The sequence below is a fragment of the Vulpes lagopus genome, chromosome 2 (assembly GCF_018345385.1).
Source record: "Vulpes lagopus strain Blue_001 chromosome 2, ASM1834538v1, whole genome shotgun sequence".
In the NCBI taxonomy this organism is placed as follows: Eukaryota; Metazoa; Chordata; class Mammalia; order Carnivora; family Canidae; genus Vulpes; species Vulpes lagopus.
Window position 1 is genome coordinate 63,947,585 of NC_054825.1, and position 25,587 is coordinate 63,973,171.

The following is a 25,587-nucleotide window of genomic DNA, read 5'->3' on the forward strand; positions in this document are numbered from 1 at the left end:
TGTGTGTGGCTCTGTTCCCAGGCAGGACAAAGCAATGCTGCTGCTTCCACCATGCGCTTAGCTGGGGAACAATCATAGCAACGTGTTCATTCTAACAGAGTATTCCCAACCCAGTGAGTGACCTCAGTGTCATAAATGAACAGGTTAATACACAACAAAAGAATATAATTTCTGTATATTAGGTGGTGGATGCTACCCACAAATGAGACTTACCTGTGTTAGTTTCTAAGATCTACCATAACAATTACCACAAACCGGGTGGCTTAAAACAACAAAAATTTGTTCTCTCACAGTTGTAAAAAACAGAAGTCCAAATTCAACAGGACAGCAGGGCCACACTCCTCCAAAATCTCTAGGGGAGAATCCTGCCTTGCTTCTTCCAGCTGCTGGTGGCTCCCACACCCCTTCATTTGTGGCAACATAACCCCAACCTCTGCCTGTGTCTTCATATGGCTGTGTCTCTCTCTGTCCTTTTCTGTCTATTAGAAGGAGACTAGACTTAGGATCCATCCCAATCCAGTATGATCTCATACTGATCCTTAGTTTAATTGCAACTCTAAAGACTCTATTTCTAAATAAGTTCACATTCTAGGGTTTTAGGTAGACATGAATTTTTGAGGAGACACTATTTGAACCACTACATAATTTTGGAGTCAAAGAAAAAATCCTTATTAAAAAAGGAAAAAAAATAGTGATCATCTCACCATTTATCAAAGAAATTCAAAATTAAAACTACATGTTATTGTTGCCCTTCAAGTTATAGAGATCTTATGGTGCCGGTGAAAATACCTGGCAGTGGGCACTGTCACACATGGTTTCCAGGGATAGCAATTGGCATCAACTTTCTCAGAGGTAATGTGGAGGCAAATATTATGAACCTTTGGATTCACATTCTTTTTGACTCAGTAATGCAACTTCTAATATCTTATTATCCTAAGTAATTAGATATAGGAACAAAGATTTTTGTTCAGAGTGGCCATCACAGTAAAAAAAAATGCATGTCTAACAGTAGTGGGTAAAACAAGTTGTTGTATATCATATGACTTAGGTATTAAAATGACAGCTTGCGTATATTATCAATGACATGGGAATGTGTCCTCAATATAATGAGAAAAATATAGAATTGAAAACTTCATATGCAGTATGATCACAATTCTATAAAATGTGCAGGTGTCAGATTAGAAAATAAAGAAAGGAATGAAATCAAAATGTGAACAGTGGTTTCCTCCAGGTTCTTGTTGACTGGTAACTTTAATTTTTAGATGTATTTTAGGATGGACTGAGACAGGAGGGAAGAAACTGAAGTTCCTAACATGTTTAGCCAGAGACCCAGAATTGTAGCAGAGGAGAGGTGGCCAAAGAGTGGAAACAGCACAGTCTCCCTTGGCACCGAGAGTCCCCAGAGAGCCCGTGGCTGTAGTGGCTGTGCGTGGGACACTGTGGGATGAGAAGCCTGAATCCTTTCTGAGTCAAAGCCCTTAGAATTCAGAAAGAACCTAAACACTCTACCCTTTCTAAGAAATATTTATAGGCATCCAGGACTCTGCTGGTTCTTGAGCCAAATTTAGCATGGGCAGGGCCACCCCTTTATCATGAAGGAAATGCAAAACCAGGACCCAAATCTCTGAAGTTTCTCTGCCTCAAGCTTCTGATATCCGGAGAACCCATTTTCACACATTCATATTTTTCAATTCTCTCTGACAGGCATTACTTTAAGGGAAAAATAGATCAAGATCAATATTGCATATCCATACAGTAGGATATTATTCAGTCACAACAAGGAATGAAGTCCTGATGCATGCTTGAAACTGATGAGCCTTGAAAACATTATGCTAAGTGAAAGAAGCCAGACCCAAAAGGCCACATATTGTATGATTCGCCTTATGTTCAGTGTCCAGAAGAAGCAAATAATAAAGAGTCAGAAAGTAGATTGGTGATTATCAAGGACAGGAGGGGGCTAGGGAAATGTTACAGGTTTCTTTCTGGTGTGACAAAAGTGTTCCAGAATTAGATGATGGTGATGGTTGCCATCGTATAGCTGACTTTAGAAAAGCACTGAGTGTACACTTCAAATGAGTGAATTGCATGGTATATGAATTATAGCTTAATAAAGCTGTTACCAAAAACACAGATTGATGCTTCTAAGCTAATGTCTTTGTTTGTTTTGAATCTGTAGGATCTTGAAGAAGAGTTAGACATGAAGGACAGAGTGATCAAGAAGCTACAAGATCAAGTCAAGACTCTAACCAAGACGATTGAAAAGGGTAGGAAAAATAACATTCTCTTTCCTACCTTTTGAACTGTTGGCTAAGGTTAGCATGCATTGTTTGTTTCCTGATGTGGCCCAGAGTCTCTGAAACTCAAAGGAATAATTCTTAACTGGGGAATGTGGGGGATGGGTTGGGGCTCAGTGATGGGCTAATGGAAAGATCCTTTGGCCAGAGGATAACTCACCAGCCCTCAGATAATTCCAGATGCACTCATGTCATCTTAAGGGATGCCCTGTAATGAATACTTTTAATCTCTTCTGTGATTAACTCTCTCCTTTTAAAAATGAAACTGTGAACAAGTTTCAAGTATAACTGCTTTGAAAGTCTCTTCCTCTCCCAGTTACATAGGATCAATATCTCCATTTCTATTAGAAGAGAGAAGAGATCTAAGAAGATAGACAGTAGTCCTGAACATGGACTGAACTTCACACTTTGAATGCCCTCGTGAGCTCCTAAGAAAAGGACCCCATGAGTTTCTTTCCCTTGGCTGTTACTGAATCAGTGAACTTAGCTGACTTCTCTCTTCTACGCTCTTGATTTCATATTGCATATTGCTTCCTCTTCCTCCCAGTCTGGATCACTAAGGCTGTATCTCCAACTGTCTGCTCCTTTTTCTGCATTCATTTCTTTGAAGAGCTCCTTTATTGGTATTTATTCCACTCTCACTTCAATCTCAAAATATCCACCACCAACATGAGGATCCTTCTCCTTCAATAATTAATGATAAATGTCAGTCTGCCTCATGAGGGCAAGGACCATGTCTGTCCTTCCCAAGCCCCCATAGTGTCCCCATTGGAATGGATGGATGAACCACCATCTCAACACACGGACTTCCAAAATCTACCTCCCACCTCTCACCTTTTTTCCTGAGTCCTGGCTCCTTTTTGCCTCCAAAATACTTTCTTTGCCTCTCTATTACCTCTTCCAACCCCACGTGTCTAAAGTGGAATACATCAGCTTCCCTTCCTATATTAGTTATCTATTGTCATATAACAAACTATCTTGAAATTTAGCAACTTAAAACAATGCATGCTTAGCAACACACAGATTCTGAGAGTCAAGAATGTGGGAGCAACTTAGCTGTGTGGTTCTCTGAGTACCATCAAATCATCAGTAGGGACACAGTCACCTCAGGGCTTAGTGGGCTGTAGCATCTGCTTCCAGGCTCAGCCACGTGACTCTTGGTAGGAAGCCAACATCTTTTGAACTCTCCATAGGTGCCGTTCACTTCCAGAGTCCCTGCAAGAAACAAGCCCAGATACAAGTCACCACATTCAAGAATACCCAAAGTGTAATGTCCTTATCAGATGTGTCTGCTTTATTTGTTGTTCATCCAGGTCCAGATGCAGGGTACCAATCAGACATCATGCTTACCATAAACAGTATCGCTTAGTAAAACGGTTGACCTTCTACCTTTATTAGTCTCCAAGAGAAAAGAGCTAGTATGTTAGCAGGAGAAATTTTTTTTTTTGAAGCAGGAGAAATTCTTATAGAGAAATAAGGAAGTTCTGTTAACTCGCTACCTGTGCCACCTTCTTTTTCACCCACCAGACCCTACTCACCCTTCTCGGCCCAACTACTGTGCTTCCTCCTTGATTTGTTAAGAGTTCCAGCCACTTCTGTGTGAATTCTTACAGCCCCTGTATTAATTTCTTATGGCTGCTGTAACAAATCAGCATAAAATTAGTGGCTTAACACAACACAGATTTGTTATCTTACAGTTCTGGAGGCCAGAAGTCCAATACGATTTTCACGGAGTTAAAAATCAGTATGTCAGCAGGGCTGTGTTCCTTCTGGAGGCTTTTGGGGAGAGTCTTTTCACTTGTCTTTCCAGCTTCTAGAGCCCACCCACATTTCTTGGCTAATGCGTCCCTTCCTCTCTCTTCCAGCTCAACAGTATAACATCTTCAAAATCTTTCTGACTCTTGGGATGCCTGGGTGGCTCAGTGGTTGAGCATCTGCGTTTGGCTCAGGGCGTAATCCCGTAGTCCCAGGATCGAGTCCCACATCGGGGTCCCTGCATGGAGCCTGCTTCTCCCTCTGCCTATGTCTCTGCCTCTCTCTCTGTGTCTCTCATGAATAAATAAAAATCTTTATTAAAAAAATATTTGACTCCTAACCTCTGTTTCTGTCATTACATCTCATCTCAGAGTGGACATGAATCTTTGGCGACGAGAGGGCAGACTCTGGCCCACCCAAAGATGTCCACATCCCAATCCCCAGCACTTATACAGCAAAGGAGATTTTGCCAATGTGATTAAATTAAGGATCTGGCGATGGAGGAGATTACCCAGGCTTATTAGGTAGACCCAGTACAATCATAAGGGACCTTATAAAGAGTGGCAGGAGTGCCAGCATGAAAGAAGGCGATGTGACAACAGAAGCAGAAAGAGAGGGGGCCATGGTGATAGAGGCAGAGGTCAGAGTGATGTGGCCACAAGCCGAGGGATTTGGGCAGCCTCTGGAAGCTGAAAAAGGCAAGAAACGATTCTCCCCTAGAGCTTCCAGAAGAACTCAGCTCTACTGACACTTTGATTTCAGTTCTTCATGTGAGATCCATTTCAGTCTTCTGAGCTCCTGCACTGTAAGATGGGGAATTCTGTGGTATCATAAGTCACCAAGTTTGTGGTAACTTGTTAAAGCACATAGGAAACTAATACGGCCCCTTAGGATCCTGCAGTTTAGTACTTTTCTCACCAACTGTTTCATAATCTTGTTTCCTTGACTGTGGCATCAGTATCATGAAAACAGAAGCAGTATCTTGGCTTGCTTTCTCCACGCTGTGCTGGATTCACACCAGCACTCATCAGGATCCCTTCAAGGATAACTTCACCTTTTTGGCAGCAGCTTTATTCATTGATATACTCGCAAATATGAATCACTACCAGAGGAATTCTTCAGGATTAATAAAGTTTCCATATACCTGAAAGCCACAAGCGTTCATGTGCCAGCCAGCTGGAATGGGGTGGGAAGACAGCATAGTCTCATTATAAAGCCTATGAAAGCTGTTTCTGTGAATTTAGCTGATTTTTTGCCTCTGCCTACAGGCAATGATGTGCACTTGTCCTCAGGAACTAAGGAGTACCTTGGAATGCTGGAATACAAGACAGAAGATGAGGAGAAGCTCATTCAAAACCTCATTCTTGGTAGTGAGACCCGGAACTCTGAATGTTTGTCTGTCAGTCATTGCTACCGTCCTGGGTGGGGCGGTAGCTTCTCAGCTTCTCTTCCTCCATTGCTGCTTCTCCTAGCCCAGATCTTCTCAACCTCGGCACTAGTGACCAGATCATTCATTGTTGGGGGGGGGGGGTTATGCACTGTAAGATATTAAGTAGCGTCCTTGACTTCTACCCTCTAGAAACCAGTAACAACCTCTAGTCATGACAATAAAAACCATCTCCAGACACTGCCAAACATCCCAAGGGAGCCAGAATTGCCCTCAGTTAAGAAGTGCTGCCCTCACCCCTTCCAGAGTCTGATCATAGAACCCAGATAGGAGACACATCCTCTCATTTTTGTGTCTTAGCACAGGAGCTATGGTGGAAGTAACTGTGACTCCTTGTTCCATTTGACTTCTGTTGAGAATTTTATTTGCAGGCAATATGATGGGGGCTTCCCAGCCACTCCTACAGGGATGTTCTAGTGTACACACAAGGGTTGGTGATCTCAGAGCCAATCTTACTAGACTGTACCATGAAAATCACACGGTTTTCCAGTGGCAGAGAGAAAAGCTGCCTTTCTATCAGCTGGTCTCAAGATCTTAAAGCAGCAAAGCAATGTGGAGCCTAACTTCCTCTTCTTCTAAGTGACCCCCTCCAGAGCACATGAGCACCTGTACCCTGTCCTTTCTACCCTCACTGGTGCACACCCATGGGGACTCTCCATTCCCCTGGTTTATGCAGCTGTGGGGAGGTTTGCTTACCTTAGTCCATTCTATGAAGTTTACCCCTCCTCCCCCTGCCATTCTCTTCTCCTTGAGGCCAGTGAGGCCTCCTCTGCAGGACTATTAATGTGTCTGTTTTCCTGATTCAAGGCGGGTGCATGTGATCACTGAGATCATATCCCTCATCATAGAGGCTGGAGTCAGGTGCATGGACTTGGGGTTTCTCCCTTACATTGGAGGTCTGAAATCCAGGGTCTCCATGCTAGGGAGAAGCACGAACTCCAACTAAAATTCAACCTTTTAAAAAAAGACAAAGTACTGTGCAAATGAGAAGTAAGAGGATCAGATGGTGCCGGTATATTTTTGCCAGGAAGAGCTAGACTAAATTCCTGAAAGAGTAAAGGCATCCCTAGGCATTCAGGTGTGCATCAGGACAAGAAAGCAAATAAGCCTTGTCCAATGGTCAGAGGCTCCTTATAGGGAGAGCTCACGATGAGCTGTCGTCCTCATCAACCCTTTCTGTACCAGACCTGAAGCCTCGTGGTGTGGTGGTGAACATGATCCCGGGACTGCCAGCTCACATCCTGTTCATGTGTGTGCGCTACGCAGACTCCCTCAACGACGCCGGCATGCTCAAGTCCCTTATGAACAGCGCCATCAATGGCATCAAGCAGGTGGTTAAGGTAGGAATGCCTTTGACACTGGCCCTCGGTATTTTGGTTGCTTTCAGAATCCCTTGAGGATTCATCCTTGGGGCACCTCTGGTCTTAGGTGAAGCACGAGATACCTCAGACTAGTCTCAGGCCCACTCAGTCAAAGAAGCCAAGCTGTTTGGAAGAAACAAGTTTGGTTAGGGATTCCCAAGGCTACAGATAGGCCAACAGAACTCAGAGCCTTACCTTGAAGACCACAACCTGGTAGCCACCACCCCCATCGCTCCTACCCCTTCAGGGTGTGAGATGCTGGGCCATGAGGATTCATTATTTGTCAGGAGTAGAAAATTAACATTTGTCTGGTGTTGAGTGTTTTCTGGTAGCTATTTTCATGAGAGCCACCAGAGTGCCCTTGGAAAGGGCCCACAGAAATTGATGTTTTCCCTGCCCATAATTTCATAAGATGGGTTTCCTTAGGGCATGTGTGCATTGTGCCCCAGGCCACAGGCACACAGCGTTTGCCTCATCTTGCTGCTCTGGAACGTATAAATATTTAGAAAGTAAAAGATGCACAGCGTGCGGAGTATAAACCCTTTCCCACGACCAGCTCCCATCTGGCTTCCCCAGTGACTCCCTGCCCTCTGCCTTTGTGGGGGTCCGGGACCTGACCCTCCCCACTCCAGCACACAGCACACTAAAGCAGCCCCCACATATCGTGTAGTCTCTCTGCCTTTCCGACCCTACCCTGCACCCCAACTGCCAGGGGGCTTGCTTAATCTGGCAGGCTCCACCGGGTCCTGCCATCTGGCTTCCACCCCTGTCACTCCACAGAAAGATAACCAGACATTCCTCCTGCTAAATCCAAGGGTTTTTCCTTAATTTTTGTCCTCCTCTAATGGACTGAAGCATTAGGCACGCTTCTTTGAAACTTTCCTGCTGCGTTCCCCAAGCCCCAGGACTTTCCAAGTTTTCCCCTTAACCTCTGACCACCAGGCCTCTACCTTCTCTGTTCCTCTTCCTGCAGCCCCACAAGCAGGGCTGTTCTCCCCAGTGGAGTCCTGGATTCCGAGCTCTCGTCTCTGCACCTCTTTCCTTCAAGAATAGCATTCTCCCCCCTTCTCAGGAGACTTTCTCAGCTGCCCTCTCTCGCCAGTGTCTTTCCACCCTCTGAGCTCTGGTATAACCCATGTACAGGTGCTCAGCCACCTGTTTCATCATGTCCCCTGGATATCATGTTATCAGTGACATTCCTCCTGGTCACAATGTGAACTCTGGGCTCATCTTTACCAGGGATTCCTGCAGTGCCTGCCTCAAATTTCATAATAGGTGACATAACCTCTACAGAAATACTTTGCAAACCAGATCCTGCTAAATAAATGTAAGAGCTCATTGTTACACTATATACGTAATAAAACCTTTGGTGAATAAAAGAATTCACTTTGGTCAAAAGCCACCAGCTAACCCAAACAGGTAAGATACATCTGTTTTTGGCTCAAAGGTACCAGTAGTCATCAAATCCAGCTCTATCTTTATTTTTTCTTTTTTTAAGGAACATTTAGAAGACTTTGAGATGCTATCTTTTTGGCTTTCCAATACATGTCATTTTCTCAACTGCCTGAGGCAGTACAGTGGAGAAGAGGTACGGACATTTGCCTGCTCTGTGTTCTGTGCTGACTGCTGGTCTAGAACTTCCTTGTGAGCCAGAGCTCACCACAGGGAGTGGGGACATGCCTGGCTCCAGGGGCAGCCTCTGCTCCAGAGGGCTTCCTGGTTTCCTTCTTAGCCAGGAGGCCAACTTCACATCACTGATTGGAAAGAAGTCATAGTCAGAAGACATACGGAAAGAGGCCTGGACCATGGGCATGATACTAGGCCTCAGTTTCCCTTGAGTTTTAAATCAGTGAGGTAGGGGAGCCTGGGTGTCTCAGTCAGTTAGGCATCTGCCTTTGGTTCTTCAGAGCTCTTCTCTCTGCAGGATTCCAATCATTCCTCCACAATCTGTATGTCCTTTGCCATTCTGACTCTGCTCCCAAGGGGCTAGCATCATAAAGGAATCCTCCCTCTTCAAATACCCACAGAACAAAATGTCATTGACCTGAAATAACAAAGTGGCTTTTAGGATTTTCACTGCCCTCCCAAATGTTTGTACCGTTAATGGTCCCACCAGCAGTGCAGGAAGTTTCCAGCATCATACCTTCATCAACACTTGATATTGAAGTCATCTTAATTATTTACCAATCTCATTGCTATAAAATGGTACTGTGTTGACTTAAATTGCAATTATCTGATCACTAATGAGATCAGGAATCACTCCATGTAGGGGCACATACGTGGCTCAGTTGGTTGAGCATCAAACTCTTGGTTTCTACTCAGGTCATGATCTCAGGGTCAAGAGATTGAGCCTACATAGGCTCCGTGCTCAGCAGGGAGTCTGCTGGAGATTCTCTGTCTCTCTCTCTACCCTTAACCCTGCTCATTCATACACACACACACACACACACACACACACACACACACTTTCTCTAAAATAAATAAATCTTAAAAAAAAAAAAAGGAATCACTCCATGTGCTCACTGATCATTTGGGTTTCTGTTCAAATTGCCTACTGACGTCAGTTCTCCATTTTTTTAGAAGCTATTTTTTTAAAGATTTTATTTATTTATTCATGAGAGACAGAGAGAGAGAGGCAGAGACACAGGCAGAGGGAGAAGCAGGCTCCCCACAAGGAGTGCAATGCAAGACTTGATCCTGGACCTCAGGATCATACCCTGAGCCAAAAGCAAGGTGCTCAACTGCTGAGCCACCCAGGCATCCCTTGACTTTTTTTTTTCTTATTGATTCATAGGAGATATTTACATATCATGGATAAACCGTGGCTTGTCTTATAATTTTCTTTATGGGGTCTGTTGTACACAATTTCTGAACTGTGGTGTATCAATCCTATTCATTTATGACGTGTGTTTTAGTGTCTTGTTCAGGAAATTCTTCCCTGCCCTGAGATCATGAACTTGTTCTCTTACTTTCTTCTGAACCTCTATAATTCAAATTTAGAGCTCACAATTATGTTTTTATCTATCCAGAATTGGTGTGATTATTTATCCCATGATGTGTGAGATAATGATTTCATATCTTCTTCCGGGTGGCTAGCCAATTGTCCCAATAAAGGAAAAGTAAAACTAAATATAGAAGTAACTCTACTAGTACTATAGAACAAAAGGAGAAATAAGTAAAGAAAATCCAATGTTTGACTAAAAGGAATACCAAAAGAAGCAGGGGGCACAGCCCAGTCCATTTAAGACAAACTGGTATGTGTGAGACATTAATGGAAGAGGATATTATTCAATACCATTTATTTGTTGATGTTTTCTTTGCCCCCCCCCATGTACTTTTCCCAGTCTGCATGTTTTTTTCAATTACTATATTTTCACTTATATTTCAGTGGTGCTTTTTCACCTCTGCCTCTTATCATTACATGCTCTTCTTAATGCTCTCTTTTTCTTTTATCTCTTTGAATATGTTGAACCTACTATATTAGTCTGATTGGGCTGTTATAACGAAATATCACAGACTACAAAGCTTTTAAATTACAGAAATTTATTTTCTCACAGTTCTAGAGGCCTGAAGTCTGAGACCAGGGTGCCAGCATGGCTGGTTCCTGGTGAGAGTTTTCTTTCTGACTTGTGGATGGCTGCCTTCTCTCTGTGCCCTCACACAGCCTTTTCCTTGGTGCATGGGTGTGGAAAGAGATTGAGCTCTCTGTATCTCTTAATAAAGGGACACTAAACCTGACAGATTAGGGCTTCACACTTAGAACCTCTTGATCTGAATTACTTTATTACAGGCCCCTTCTCCAAATACAGCTGCACTGGAGGTGAGGGCTCCAACATATGAATTTGGGAGCATCACGAACAGTTAGTCCATAACACACATTTTAAAAAATTTCAGATTGATCAATGTTCTATAATCATTAAGTCATGAATCTCATGCATTGTACCAACTGACCTCTTACAGCTCTTTGTTTCTGTAGGTGCTTTGTAGGTTTTTTGATGAGCTTCCATGGGAGTTGTCTTCCACTGTATTCTGTAGGTGCTGGGGGCACATATTTGTAGGGTGAGGAGGCAGTACAGTGACAGTTACTTATAGAAAATAAGTGGTACCACCAACATGCAGAGTTCATTTGAGACATTAGGCTTTAAAGTATAAGAGCTGATTAGAACATCATTAGTAGAGACAGTGTTTTAATTTCCTACATGTCTATATCATTCTAATATTTATATGCTCACATTACTTTCAGGAATTCATGAAGCTCAATAGTCCAAATCAGAATAAGAATTGCTTGAACAACTTTGACCTTTCAGAATACAGACAGATTCTTAGTGATGTGGCTATACGAATATATCATCGGTTCATTGTTGTAATGGAAAACAACATTCAGCCAATAATAGGTAAGAAAAGAATAGATGACCAAAAAATATTTATGGTAGCACTGAGACCTTAAGAAAGTAAATCAAAAAAAAATAAAAAATAAATAAAAAAAGAAAGTAAATCCAGTATAAGGAATGTTTACAAAGAATATAATTTTAAAACCAGAAAAACTTAATTGTGTGAATGTCTACTTTTTAATTCTTTTTAACTGCTTGAAATGATTGCTTTATAAAAGTACATGCTTCATAGGGATGCCTGGGTGGCTCGGTGGTTGAGCGTCTGCCTTTGGCTCAGGGTGTGATCCTGGGATCCGGGACTGAGTCCTGCATCAGGCTCCTTGCGGGGAGCGGGGCGGGGGGCCTGCTTCTCCTTCTGCCTGTGTCTCTGCCTCTCTCTGTCTCTCATGAATAAATAAATAAAATCTTTTTTAGAAAAAAGTACATGATTCATAGTTTCCTACCTGTAAGGCTGATTCACCCTGAAGGGAAAGACTGGTGAGACCTGCTACTACTTATATAGCTAATCTTAGGTCATGACTAAGTGTGTTTGAAATCTTAAAGTCCCCCTCAAATTCTTGTATACTTTCTTCAATTTTCTGAAGTTTAAGTACTTCAGGCTTTAAATGGTCCCAGACCATGAGTTATGATGTTAACCTGCTCCCTTTCCTGTGAAGTTGAAAGAAGAGGCGCTCCAAGCCTCCAAGCAGAGCTGCTGCCCTGTCCTAAGCAGGCCTGCCCTCCAGCCACCTCCTGCCCCACAAGCTCCCCAGTCCTGGATCCTCTCTCCCTGTCACAGCCGAGGCCCCTGCTAACCCTCATGGAAAATATCCCACCTTGGAACAGACCCAAGAGAGCAATGGAAAATGTCCTCTGGTTGTCTCCACTGTGTGTGCAAGAAAGCTTGTGTTTTCCTGTCTTAGTGCCCGGCATGCTGGAGTACGAGAGCCTGCAGGGCATTTCTGGCCTGAAGCCCACAGGCTTCCGGAAGCGCTCGTCTAGCATAGACGACACGGACGCCTACACCATGACCTCCGTCCTGCAGCAGCTGAGCTACTTCTACAGCACCATGTGCCAGAACGGCCTGGACCCCGAGCTGGTGCGGCAGGCCGTGAAGCAGCTCTTCTTCTTGATTGGGGCAGTCACCCTGAACAGCCTCTTCCTGCGCAAGGACATGTGCTCCTGCAGGAAAGGGATGCAGATCAGGTAAGGCCCAGCATCCGCTCAGGCCGGGGGCCGCGGGGAAGAACGCTCTTGAGCTCCATCGCCGCAGGCTGAGCCCCTGCGCGGGCCACGCTGCCCGGGTGCGGGGCGAGAGGCCTCTCGGGCGAGGACGATGAAGTCGCCAACAGGTGCTGCAGAGAAGAGCCATCGTTGATCGTCGTGGACAAGTTAAGCCCGAGAGCTGTGCACTGAGGGATTTAACAGGGAGAAGGGCGTTCCAGGCAAGGGGAAACGAGGTGGGCAAAGGCACGGTGGGGGAGCTGAGTGGGCCCCCCCCCCCTCCAGCTGTAGTAGGAAGCTCTGTCTGGATCAAGCAGAGGTTTGCTTGGGGAGCAGCAGGACCAATGTCCCGAGGACATGATGAGCCACACTTTTGGAGGGTGTCAACTTTTCTTGATCTCTTGGTTGAGGAAACACAAGCCCTGAGCTTTCGTAAGAGTTAACACTGCCACGTGACTAGGAACAGACCAGATATTTAAGATTTTGCTAATTTGAACAGGGATTTGATACCTGCGTGTGGCATGAGAAGCTGAGGTCATGTTGATGACAGTGATGTAAGGGGAGATGGCCAAGTACCTTAAGCCAAGAGATAAACGAGGCATCCATTAAACCGTTTTAGCATTAATGAAGTTTGGAGTTGGACATCCCCACCACCAGGCTGGCGAATCCCATGACACCAGGTTGTGGTTTTCAGATAAGAAGGAGTATTCTGAAGGGCTGGCCTTTGTCCATCTATTTCTCGTCCTTGAGAAAGGAAAGGGTTTTATTTATTTCACAAGCTCCAAGCAGAAAACCCTGTAGGCCTCTGAGGTAGGATTCAACCCTATTCAAAGTAAACCCGTAAACCTCAATGTGCCATTTGAGCCTTGACTAAGGCAATTCTCATTCCTTCTGTGGGTCTCCACAAGGGAGGATGGTCATGAGCAGGACACACGCCTCTAGGTCCTGTGACAGCTGCCCAGGGGATAGGCCACATCTGTCCCCATAGGTGCTCAGCACCTTTTTCTTTCACCAATTGAAAGTGGTCATCCGAGAAGTAATCCCCTTACAGTGTGTTGCTCTGAGTAGCACATGAATTTGACAGAGATTTGTTCACTCAGATATCTATTAAGCTCCTGCCATAAGCAAGGCCCATAAGGATCTGAGGTGGCTTTACAATGAAAAACAAGCCATGAAATAATAAGACATGAATACAAGTAGGAAATCAAGACCAAAGGGGAAAAAATCATAAACACTGGACAGAGTGGCTTGAAAACTGTTTCTGGGCTTTCTGGCTGGCAGGACAGAATGCCAGACATTGTCAGCAACCTGGTCTTGTTGAGTCTGGTGAGCCAGGTATTCCCAGGGAAGAAAGAGATAAAGATTTTCCTAATTACTTTTTTGTCCCTAGTCATGAATTACAAAAATAAGATTTTTTAAAAAGATTTATTTATTTATTTATTCATGAGAGACAAAGAGAGAGAGAGAAGAGAGGCAGAGACACAGGCGGAGGGAGAAGCAGGCTCCATGCAGTGAGCCCAATGTGGGACTCGATCCCGGGACTCCAGGATCATACCCTGGGCTGAAGGCAGCGCTAAACCACTGAGCCACCGAGGGATCCCTAAAAATAAGATTTCATGGGGAACTTTATCCCACAGTCTCTGCAGTAGCATTTTTACAGCAAGTTTCGCTGCAGCTGTTTTGCCCAGTGATCTTTGATAAAAGCCCCCATAGGGTGACAGTTCTGTCAGGAACCAGAATAATGTGGCCCAAGGATATAACACTGCTTGCTGGACTAAGGGAACTGGAGAAGAACATGAAAGGCACTGATTTGGGCCTGAAAAGACAGATAGAATTTTAGGAGATGCAGACTTGGAGGAATGAGCACAAGCCTCAGTGAAGGAAAACTGATGGAGTTGAATGGAATGCCAGGGGGGTTCCAAAGAAAAAGTGGAATGCCAGCGTGAGCAAGGCGCACTCTAGTCTCAGCAGTCATAGCCACCACAGATTGGATTTTTTCTAAGAAGGCTTTAAACTTGGAATTCAATTTCTTTAATAGTCATAGGACTATTCAGGTTACATATCTCATTTTAGATGAGTTATTTTTTAAGGAATCAGTGCACTTCATCTAAGTTGTTGAGTTTCTGTGTGTAGAACTATTAATGATATTTTCTTATTATTTTACTTTCTGCAGAATTTGCAGTGATATCCCCCCACTTACATTCCTATATTGGTAATCTGTATCTTCTCTCTTTTTTTTTTAATTTTTATTTATTTATGATAGTCACAGAGAGAGAGAGAGAGGCAGAGACACAGGCAGAGGGAGAAGCAGGCTCCATGCACCGGGAGCCCGACGTGGGATTCGATCCCGGGTCTCCAGGATCGCGCCCTGGGCCAAAGGCAGGCGCCAAACCGCTGCGCCACCCAGGGATCCCTGTGTCTTCTCTTTTTATCTTGATCCATCTTGCTAGAGTTACTGATCAATTTTGCTATCAGCTTGCTATCAATTTTACTGATCCTTTCAAATAACCAGTTTTTGCTTTCCCTGATTTTTCTCTATTTTAAAATTTTTAATTGATTTCTGATACTGTATTATTTCATTCCTTCTGCTTACTTTGGACTTATTTTGTTCTTTTTCTAGTTTCTTCAGGTAGAAGCATTGGTTATTGACTCTGAGAACTCTCTTTTCTAACATAAGCATTTAATGCTATAAATTTCTCTCCAAGCACTAACTTTATCCAACCATTTTTGAGATGTTGTATTTTCATTTTTGTTGAATTGAAAATAATTTCTAACTTCCTTGGAGTCTTACTCTTTGACCTGTGGATCATTTAGAAGTATATGGTTTCATATCCAAGTATTCAGAGACTTTCTTGCTGCCTTTCTGTTACTGACTTTTAGTTTCATTCCATATGTTCAAGGAATGTATTCTGTTAGTCACACTCTTGGAAACAGAAGGTAGAATGGTTTTTGCCCAGGACTGAAGAGAGAGGGGAAAGGGGAGGTGTTGTTCTATGGATATAGAGTTTAAGTCTACAAGATGAAAGAGTTCTGTTGCATAATGTGGTACATACAGTTAAAACTTGTACCATACACTTAAAAATGGTTAAGATGGTAAATTTTATGTGTGTATTTATCATAATAAAAAAAACATCTCAAGGTGCACAGAGGTTGAAAATGTACCATAGATTAAGACACCAGAGTCACCAACCATCCCACTTTGCCTGAGACTTTCCCAGGTTTATTTGTTAAATAAAAACTTCTAAATATTTTTACATTAAAAAAAAACTTTGTATGATTTTAATTCTTTTTAAATTTATGAAGATTTGCTTTTATGACTCAGAATATGGTCTGTTTTTGTGAATATTCCACATGCAGTTGAAAGGTATATTTCTGCTGCCATTGGGTGGAATGTTCTATAAATGTCAATTAGACCCATGGTTGATGGGTATTGATGGTATCTTTCATTCCTGCTATACCCTTGATTTTCTGTGTATTAATTCTGTTGACTACTGAGAAGAGTAGAAGTCTCCAACTGTAATTTTGAATCATATGTTCTTTCAGTCTGTCAGTTTTTGCTCCATATACTTTGAGGCTCTGTTGTTAGGCACATACACATTAAGAATTGTTCTATCTGGGATGCCTGGGTAGGCTCAGTGGTTAGGTGTCTGCCGTCGGCTCAGAGCATAATCCCAGGTGCAGGGTTCGAGTCCCATATCGGGCTCCCTGCAGGGAGCCTGCTTTTCTCTCTGTCCATCCTCTGCCTCTCTCTCTGTGTCTCTCATGAATACATAAATAAAATCTTGAAAAAAAGAAGAATCGGTATGTCTTCTTGGTGAGTTGACCATCCTAACGTTATATAGAGTCCTCCTTTATCCCTCTAATGGTAATCTTCTCTCCTCTGAAATCTACTTTATCTGAAAGCCTACTGTTTCTTTTGATTAGTGTTTTCATAGTGTATCTTATCTCATCTTTTTACTTTTAACCTACCTGTATCATATATGAAGTGACTTTCTTAGAGGCAGCATATATTAGGGTCTTGTTTTGGTTTTGGGGTTTTTTAAGCCAGTCTGACAATCTGTACTTCTCAATTGGGGTGTTTAGGCCATTTTAACTTAATGTAATTATTGATATGTTTAGATATAAGCCTACCATTTTATTATTTTCTACTTGCCTCTTCTGGTTTTTATTTCTCTGTTCTCCTTTCTCTGCCTTCTTTTGAGTTCTTTGAACATTTTTTGGTACCCCTTTTAAATTTATCTACTCTCGGGGTGCCCAGGTGGCTCAGTCAAAAGTTAAGTGTCAAACTCTGGATTTTGTCTGGTCATGATCTCAGTGTTGTGAGATGGAGCCCCATGACAGGCTCTGCGCTGGATGTGGAACCTGCTTAAGATACTCTCTCTCTTTCTCTCTGCCCCTTCCCCTCTCTAAAAAAATTTATATACTGTGTTTTTACTATATATCTTTGTATTTTTAAAGTATTTTGTAGGATTACACTATATATATATACTTAAGTTTTAAGTCTATTTATTTAGTTATTTTTAAGTTAGGCTCCGTGCCCAACATGGCACTTGAACTCACCACCCTGAGATCAAAACCTGAGCTGAAATCAAGAGGCAGATGCTTAATTGACTGAGCTACCCAGGTGCCCCTTATTCTATATTAGAATCATTATCTTAACCGTATCAAGTGGAATGTAGGAAGCTTACCATCACATAGGCCCCTTTTCCCTTTACATTATAGTTGTCTTATGTATTATATCTAGAGACATCAAAAATTCTGCTAGATAATGTTATAATTTTCATTTAAATAATCTAATATATTTTAAGACGCTCATTTGAAGAACTATTATACTTACGCACATATTTACCATGTCTGTTACTCCTTCATTCCTAATATTCCAAGTCTTATTTTTTCCTCAAAATCTCATTTTGGTGTCAGGAAGGTATCTTCTGCCTGAAGAAATTCTTTCAGGAGTCCTTATACAGCAGGTTCACTGGCAATACTTAGTTTTCTTTCATCTGAAAATGTCTTCATTTCACCTTCATTCCTGAAGTATATTTTGTGATATAGAATTCTGGATTGACATTCAGTTTTGTCATCACTTTAAAAACATGAAACATTTTCCATGGTTTCTGATGAGAAATGTCAGGTTATTTGAATTATTGTTTCTTTACTAGTAATGCATGATTTTTCTCCGATTGCTTTCATGATTTTTTTTTTGTCTTTGATTTTCCACAGTTTAATTAGGATGTGTTTGGGTGTGGATTTCTTTGGGTATGACCTATTTGAGATTCCCTGAGCTTTTTGAATCTGTAGGCTCATACATCTCACTAAATCTGGGAACTTTTCTGTCATTTCTTCAAATATTTTGTCTGTGCCACAATTTCTCCTTTCCCCTGGAACGTCAAAAACACAAATGTTAAATCTTCATTATTGTTCAGTGAGTCCATAAAGTTCTGTTTATTTTATTAAGTTTTTTTCCCTTCTGTGTTTAGATTGAATCATCTCTCTTGACTGTTTACTCTGGCATCTCTATCCTGCTGTTGAGCCCACTAAGAGAGTTCTTTATTTTTGTTATTGTATTCTTCACTTCTTCACTTCTAAAGTTTTTGTTTGGTTTTTCTTTATATCATTTTTTTCTCATCTGAGACTATCTTTACATTTATTTCAAGATAGTTTGTCTTTATTTTTTGGAGCATTTTTATGATAGCTTCTTTAAAGTCTTTATCAGATAATTCCAACTCTGTGTCATCTCAGAGCTGATATCTATTGATTGTCTTGTATGACGCAAATTGAGATTTTCCTGGTTCTTCATATACCAAGTAATTTTGAATTGTATCCTGGACACTTTTAATATTATACTATGAGACTTTGGGTGTTTCAGCCTTATGGAGAATGTTGCTATTTTTTTTATCAGATAATCCATTTGAGTTCAAGCTGCAAGTTCTGACCATCCTTAGTGGCTTGTCATTCTCATGTCAGTTTTCAAACGCTTTGTTATGCTGTTTGGTTCTGTCTCATGTGTGACACCTCATGGTCAGCTGAAACTTGGATGGTGCTCTGTCCCATTGTTTATTCCTCAAAGTCTATGTGAGCTGTTGAGGGTCAGATCCATGCATGAACCCAGGTGTGCACTAAGGAGTTCATGACCAACTTTAAGGGATTACTTTACCAAGCTCCTCCATCTCCGAAACACCCCTGATACTTTCCAGATCCCTGGGAATCCCCATTTTGGTCCTCCAGAAAACTGGGAATTTATTTAACCCACTATGTGGTGAACTTCCTGCAAATGTCTTCATCTGGGGCTAAGTGGTGGTGAAAAAGAACAGTGGGGATTCACCCTCATTCTCTTGAACTACAGTTGCTCCATTTGGAGAAGGTTTTCCTGCCTCAGAATTTGAGCTCCTTACTGGACCCTGTGACCACAGTGAAATTGTTTGGGGCTTAAACACAAAAAAGAAAAAGTAGAAAAAAGAAAAAAAAAGAGGATTTCTGCCCTCTCTTAAGAGTAGTAAGACCCCTCTTTTCAGTCCCTCAACCCAGATCTAGAGGCTCCTACTGGAGATCTTTATTACCATCAGCACCAGCTGCTGAGTTCAGCTCCTTTGAGGTCAGACTAATGAATAGTGGACAGAAAAAGCTAGTAAACTCACTATCCATTTGGCAATACCTCAAATTCTGGTCTTCTTCCCCACTCTACCTTGTCCTATTTACTTTTCAGAGTCCTCAAATAGCTGCTTCAGGCATTTTAGTAAGCTTTAATAGCTGCATTCAACGGGAGGGGCAAAGTAGAGTATGTTCTTACCAAGAACTGGAACTCCACCACTGATTTCTCCACCTTTTTTTTTTTTTTTGAAGATTTTTATTTATTTATTCATGAGAGACACAGAGAGAGAAAGAGAGAGGCAGAGACAAAGGCAGAGGGAGAAGCAGGCTCCAGGCAGGGAGCCCAATGTGGGACTCGATCCTGGATCTCCAGGATCACACCCTGGACTGAAGGCGGCACTAAACTGGTGGGTCACCAGGGCTGCCCTCTCCACTTTTTTTTTTTAATTGAAGTATAATCAACATACAGTGTTATATTAGTTTCAGGTATACAATATAATGATCCAAAAATTCTATACACTACTCAGTCGTCATCAGGATAAGTGTGCTCTTAATCCCCTTTATCTATTTCATTCATCCTTCCATCCACCTCCCCCCTGACAACCACTAGTTTGTTCTCTGTACTTAAGAATCTGTGTTTGTTTGTTTGTTTGTTTTTTCCTTTGTTCTGTTTCTCAAATTCCACATGTGAGTGAAATCATATGATATTCTTCAGCTAACTTCTTTCACTTAGCATTATACCTTCTAGGTCAATCCAGGTTATTGCAAATGGCAAGATCTCATTCTTTTTTATGGCTGAGTAATATTCCATTGTATAGCTACACTACACCTTCTTTATCCATTCATCTATAGATGGACACCTGGGTTGCTTCCATATCTTGACTATTAAAAATAATGCTACAATAAACATAGGGTTGTATATAGGTTTTTGAATTAGTGTTTTCATTGTCTTTGAGTAAATACCCAGAAATGGAGTTACTAGATTATATTTCACTACTGATTTTTGAGTGGGAGAATTAACATGCTCAATATCCAGTTTAAGGAAGGACTATGGCAGATTTAAATAGGATGGATTAGAAGGGATAATATGGGAGGCCCAATAGGAATCTATCATAATAGGAATCCAAAATAGTGGGACAAAACTGACAGTGTAAAAAAGGGAGGAAACCAATGGAAGATATGGTATCTCACATTCCTTACGTTCCTGTGGAATATATCAATTCAGAATTATTGTCCCAGTGTTATAATCAAAGAGAAGACCCACATAGGGAGTGCTAATTTAGAAGGCCAGAGCTGGAAATGACCTTAGAGATCACTTGGTTCAACACTTAATTTTTTAAAGTTTATTTATTTATCTCTATACCCAACGTGGGGCTTGAACCCATGACTCCAAGATCAAGAGTTGCATGCTCCTCCAACTGAGCCAGCCAGGTGCCCCCAACACTCAATTTTTAAAAGCAGCTTCATTGATAGATAATTTACATGCTGTACAGTTTATTAATTCTGTAAACTATATCTGTACAGTTCATTGGGTTTTGGTATATTTACAGAGTTGTGCAAACATCACCATAATGTACTTTTAAAACATCTATCACTGCAAAAAGAAACCTTAAACCCATTAGCGGCATTCTTAACCCCTACCACATCTCACTTCCCCTGTCCCCTCTCCCTCACGCGAGGCAACCACAAATATATTTTCTTTCTCTATAGGTTTGCCTGTTCTGGACACTTTTATAAATGGAATCATAAAATGTGTTGTCTTTTGTGACTGGCTTCTTCACTTAGCATAATGTTTTCACAGTCCATCCATGTGGTAGCATGTATCAATACCTTATTCCTTCTTTTTTTAAATTTTTTTATTTTTATTTATTTATGATAGTCACACACACAGAGAGAGAGAGAGAGAGGCAGAGACACAGACACAGGCAGAGGGAGAAGCAGGCTCCATGCACCGGGAGCCCGACGTGGGATTCGATCCTGGGTCTCCAGGATCGTGCCCCGGGCCAAAGGCAGGCGCCAAACCGCTGCGCCACCCAGGGATCCCCCTTATTCCTTCTTATTGCTGAATAAATGTCCCACTGTATGGACATACCACAATTTGTATATCCATCAGTTGGTGAACATTTTGGGTTGTTTTCATTTTTTGGCAATTATGAGTAATGGCACAATGAACATTTCACTACTGATTTTTGAGTAGTGAAACATTGTGTGGACATGCTTTCAGTTCTCTTAAGTATCTACCTAAAAGTGGAATTACTGGGTCATGTCGCAGTTTTATGTTTTATGTTTTGAGGAACTGCCAACTGTTATCATTAGCAGCTCTACCATTTTACATTCCCACTAGCAACGTATGAGGGTTCTCAACACTCTCATTCACCCAGAGAGGTTCAGTAACTTTCCAAGCTCACACAAGTAGATTGGTGGAACTAAAACCATGCTTCTTAACTTGTAAACTTATGATAATTAGTGACAGACACAAGAATGAAAACCCCAGTGGACTGAATGAAAGCCTTCTATCAATTGGAAATTTTCTGTCAATTTAGGAAAACAGTTTTTTACACCAATATTAAGTCTTTAAATATCACTATGATTTTTTCCTTAAGTAGATTTTCAAATCTATTATTAAGTGTATTTTATTTTCCTTAAGTAGATTTTCAAATCTATTATTAAGGGTATTTTAATAGATCACTTTATAAATTATTGCAGTCACTGCTTTTTACTCAGATTTTCCCCCAAGTTTATTAGCTGGTATGACCCCTCACCCCAGACAATCAAGATCCTTAAAACCATGGATCATGAGAGCTAATCATCTGGTCCAACCTCCTGGTGTTACAAATGAAGAAACTGCTGGACCATGGTCCTAAGGTTCTCAGTGAACCCGGGTACCCTCTTAGGACACACTGGGGTATTGGGCACCCTCTCCTGAAGTGGACAGATCTCAGTGGGTCACCCACTGTTGTCTGTTTCTCTGGCTTTTACTCCAGGTGCAATATCAGCTACTTAGAAGAATGGCTTAAGGATAAGAATTTGCAGAACAGCTTGGCCAAGGAAACTTTGGAACCTCTCTCTCAGGCAGCCTGGTTGCTTCAGGTCAAGAAGATCACAGACAGCGATGCCAAGGAGATCTATGAACGCTGCACCTCACTGTCTGCTGTGCAGGTGACCAGGCTGGTTAAGTGTGTCCCTGATCTCTGCCCTCTCTAGCTTAGCCAGCCATAGGATGTGTCTGAATCTCTGTGTGCTCTTTGGGGTGCACACATATTTCCCATGAACCACCTTCTTATCTAATAAGCATTTATTTAATATTAACTTAGGACTTAAAAACAGGAAAATGTATATGATACATATCCTGCCCACTGAACTCACAGATGTCTATATATGAGGGGAAGGAATGGGGGGAAGGAAAGAGGTTAGAGTACATGGTTCCTAAAGCCAAATTACTGTATCAAAAAACTACATGTGGCTCCCAATAGTTCCCAAACCATCTGAATCATTATTTCATGGACAGGCTTGTGATTTTTCATGGTCAACACCATCTTATGTGCTGTTCACAGATCATAAAGATCCTTAATTCATACACACCTATAGACGACTTCGAGAAAAGAGTGACTCCGTCCTTTGTTCGCAAAGTACAGGTAAGATCCTTAAGGATGTGCCTTTTAGTTTTCCATATAAGAAATTAAGAGGACACCTGAATGGCTCAATCAGCTAAGTGTCCAACTCTTGATCTCAGCTCGGGTCTTGATCTCAGGGTTGTGATTTCAGACCCCACGTTGGGCCCCACATGGGTGTGGAGCCTACTTTAAATGAATGAATGAATGATTGATTGAATATTGAATTAACATTATAGAAATCTAAGATTAAAGCGCATTTACCAAACATGCAAAAGAAAGGCACTTAGCAAAAACAGCAGGAGTTCTCCCTGTCAAATACCCCAGTTTTCAGAACCCATTTTAGCCTCAGTGGGAGGAGAATGAAACACCACAACCATGATTCACCTGCTGTGTTCCTTCAGCATGTCTTATTTATCATCAATCTTCTTATTAGCACTGTGCAAGGGAGCAGAGGCTGAATGGAAAAACATAAGCCCATTTGTCTTATTTTAATCCCTAAAGTATTTTCTCCAATCAGCTAAGGCATCAGTTCTCTGAGTTTGGTTCCAGGATCCTGTGGGTCCTTGAGACCCTTTCAGGGGGTCTGCAAAGTCTTCCTTTTTCCAAATACATATGTGTGAAGCAGACTTTTCTTCATATACTTCAACCAAAACAACACATCACCATAGGTTGAATGCAGAAGTGGATACGAGATTCCACCGGTCTCATTAAGTCAGACGTTAAAAGATTTACAAAAATATAAAACAATACCCCTTACTGCTAATTTTTTTTGTTTTCAAAAATAGTTATTTTTCGATAAATGTTTACATGTGTTGGGTTTGTTACTTTAATGAATTCATATTTTAAATTATTGTTTTAATTACTAATATGGTAAATATCAGCAGTTATACCCACATACACAAAAGCTCTTTGGAGTCCTCAATAATCTTTAAAGAGTTATAAAGGTGTCTTGAGACAAAAAAAGTTCATAAACTACTGATCTAAAAAGAAGGGTAACTGCTAGAAAGATTTACTACTTCAGATCTACTCATGTTTGGGCTTAGAATTATGCCACGAGATGATAAGAATAGAAAACAGATCCATTTACAGTCAGTCCGTCCTGTAGGAAATTAACATCTGAAGTGAAACAGAGCACGAAAGTAAATATTCACAAGAGCTGATTGGAAATCCTGCGTAGACCATTTCACCGTGGGACTGTGTTATCAAAAGGCTCTTTTGGGCATTCTCTCACATGATTTTGAAAGGAGCTTTTCAGTGAAGGTTAGGTTGTGTTTTCCTTACTCTGAACTTCTAGATAGTCATAAAGCAGAACGCAGTGGTCTCCGTATTCATTTTTCTTCTGGTTTTAATTTCAGGCTCTCCTAAATAGCCGAGAGGACTCGTCACAGCTGATGTTGGATACAAAATATCTCTTCCAAGTTACATTTCCTTTTACCCCCTCTCCTCACGCTCTGGAAATGATCCAGATCCCCAGCAGTTTTAAGCTAGGCTTTCTCAATAGATTATAACAGGAGAAAAGAGAGTAAGTGTACTTTCCCCTCAGAAGCTATATGAAGATCAAATATGAGGGATGTGGTTTATTCATTGGAATGGGAATGCTTTGGGATGTGATGTGAGGAAGAAAATGGGAATTCTCCAAGATGGGCCACATCTCTTGTTCCCAGGGATGGTGTTGCCATTGTCATTTTGTAAGAGTTAACATACACCAGCTGGGGTTGTAAAGGCCACATCTACCTTAAGAATTACAACCAGCTTTTCTTGAAGTTCCTGGAAGGCCCGTATTTTCTTCCAGGTGCCTCTTGTCCTGCTCTGTCTTATGACAGGACTCCCCCAAGAGGAAGTATGATCTGAGGACACAGTGTCTCCTAAGTTTTCTAACATTTCTGTGAAGCCCAGGTACATTTATGAAGCCACAAGTAGGTTCCAGGGTTGGGTCTTCCAGGAGATAATCCCATTTGGGCCACAATGTCCTCTCACCCCATCCCTCCTGCCCAGGGTGGGTGGGGTGGGGCCCACTGGTGTTTTACTAAAAAACACTCCTGCATGAAAAAATATTTATAATTTCAGACCCCTCTAGTTTTTAAGAGAATATTCAATCTGAAATGAACTATATGAAGTATTTTATGTATATGTCTACCTAAAACAAATATATTATTAAAATTAATTGCCATGCCATTTATCATCTCTTCTGAAAGAACTTTTCTTTACATTTTATCTGCCAATGTATTTGCCATAACTTTCTTCATTGTTCATACAACGTCTTTAAAAACTAAGTTTTAAAAGACAACTTAAATGATTTTCTCTATCTTTTCAGCATTCAAATAGGTCCTTAAATTTTCCCATAAAAATAACTGAAGAACTATGTCAGTTCCTTCTTTTGAGAAACCAATGTTTCCCAAGTTTTATGGAAACTGACTATCCCTTGTCTCCCACCCACCCCATCTCCCTGCCTAAACCTTCTCTATCCTTCCTTTCAGAGCATACAATGTTATTTGACCAGCACTGCTAGCCTATGGCCAGTGGCCCCAGTGCTCTTCTGTACCATTCCAAGAATCCCAACTGGCCCTACACTTCTGACAGACTCACAGGCATTGGCTGTGATTCTGTAACACAGATACATATCTTAGGAGTAGAAATGATACTTGATTATGAAGCAACATCACCCTACTTATATGTAATGATGTCTTGTCATATTATAAATGATTTAGTTCATTTAGATACATTATGTATGAAGAAATGAAAAGTGAACTTTTAAAATATTTTAATCAATAAAATAAATCACCAAATGAATTGGATCAGGTTCTTCTTTTTTTTTTAAAGTAGGCTTCACATCCTGCATGGGGCTCAAACACACAACACTGAGATCAAGACCTGAGGTGAGATCAAGAGTCAGACGCTATACTGACTGAGCCACCCAGGCGCCCTGCGTCAGAT

At 41.5% G+C, this 25,587-nt stretch overlaps 1 protein-coding gene across 2 annotated transcripts in view; it reads left to right on the plus strand.

The window, feature by feature from the left end:
* Positions 1-25,432, plus strand: part of MYO5C (myosin VC) — a 94,229-nt gene extending 68,797 nt beyond the window's left edge. The window contains exons 33-41 of one of the 2 annotated variants that reach the window (XM_041745482.1): positions 2,177-2,264; positions 5,318-5,416; positions 6,682-6,836; positions 8,356-8,445; positions 11,101-11,251; positions 12,151-12,433; positions 22,024-22,198; positions 22,594-22,674; positions 24,009-25,432. In XM_041745482.1, the coding sequence (XP_041601416.1) occupies positions 2,177-2,264; positions 5,318-5,416; positions 6,682-6,836; positions 8,356-8,445; positions 11,101-11,251; positions 12,151-12,433; positions 22,024-22,198; positions 22,594-22,674; positions 24,009-24,161 (1,275 nt within the window). In that variant the 3' untranslated portion in view covers positions 24,162-25,432. The remainder of the gene's footprint in view (positions 1-2,176; positions 2,265-5,317; positions 5,417-6,681; positions 6,837-8,355; positions 8,446-11,100; positions 11,252-12,150; positions 12,434-22,023; positions 22,199-22,593; positions 22,675-24,008) is intronic. The other variant, XM_041745483.1, reaches the window with a different exon arrangement.
* Positions 25,433-25,587: the final 155 nt, after the last annotated feature.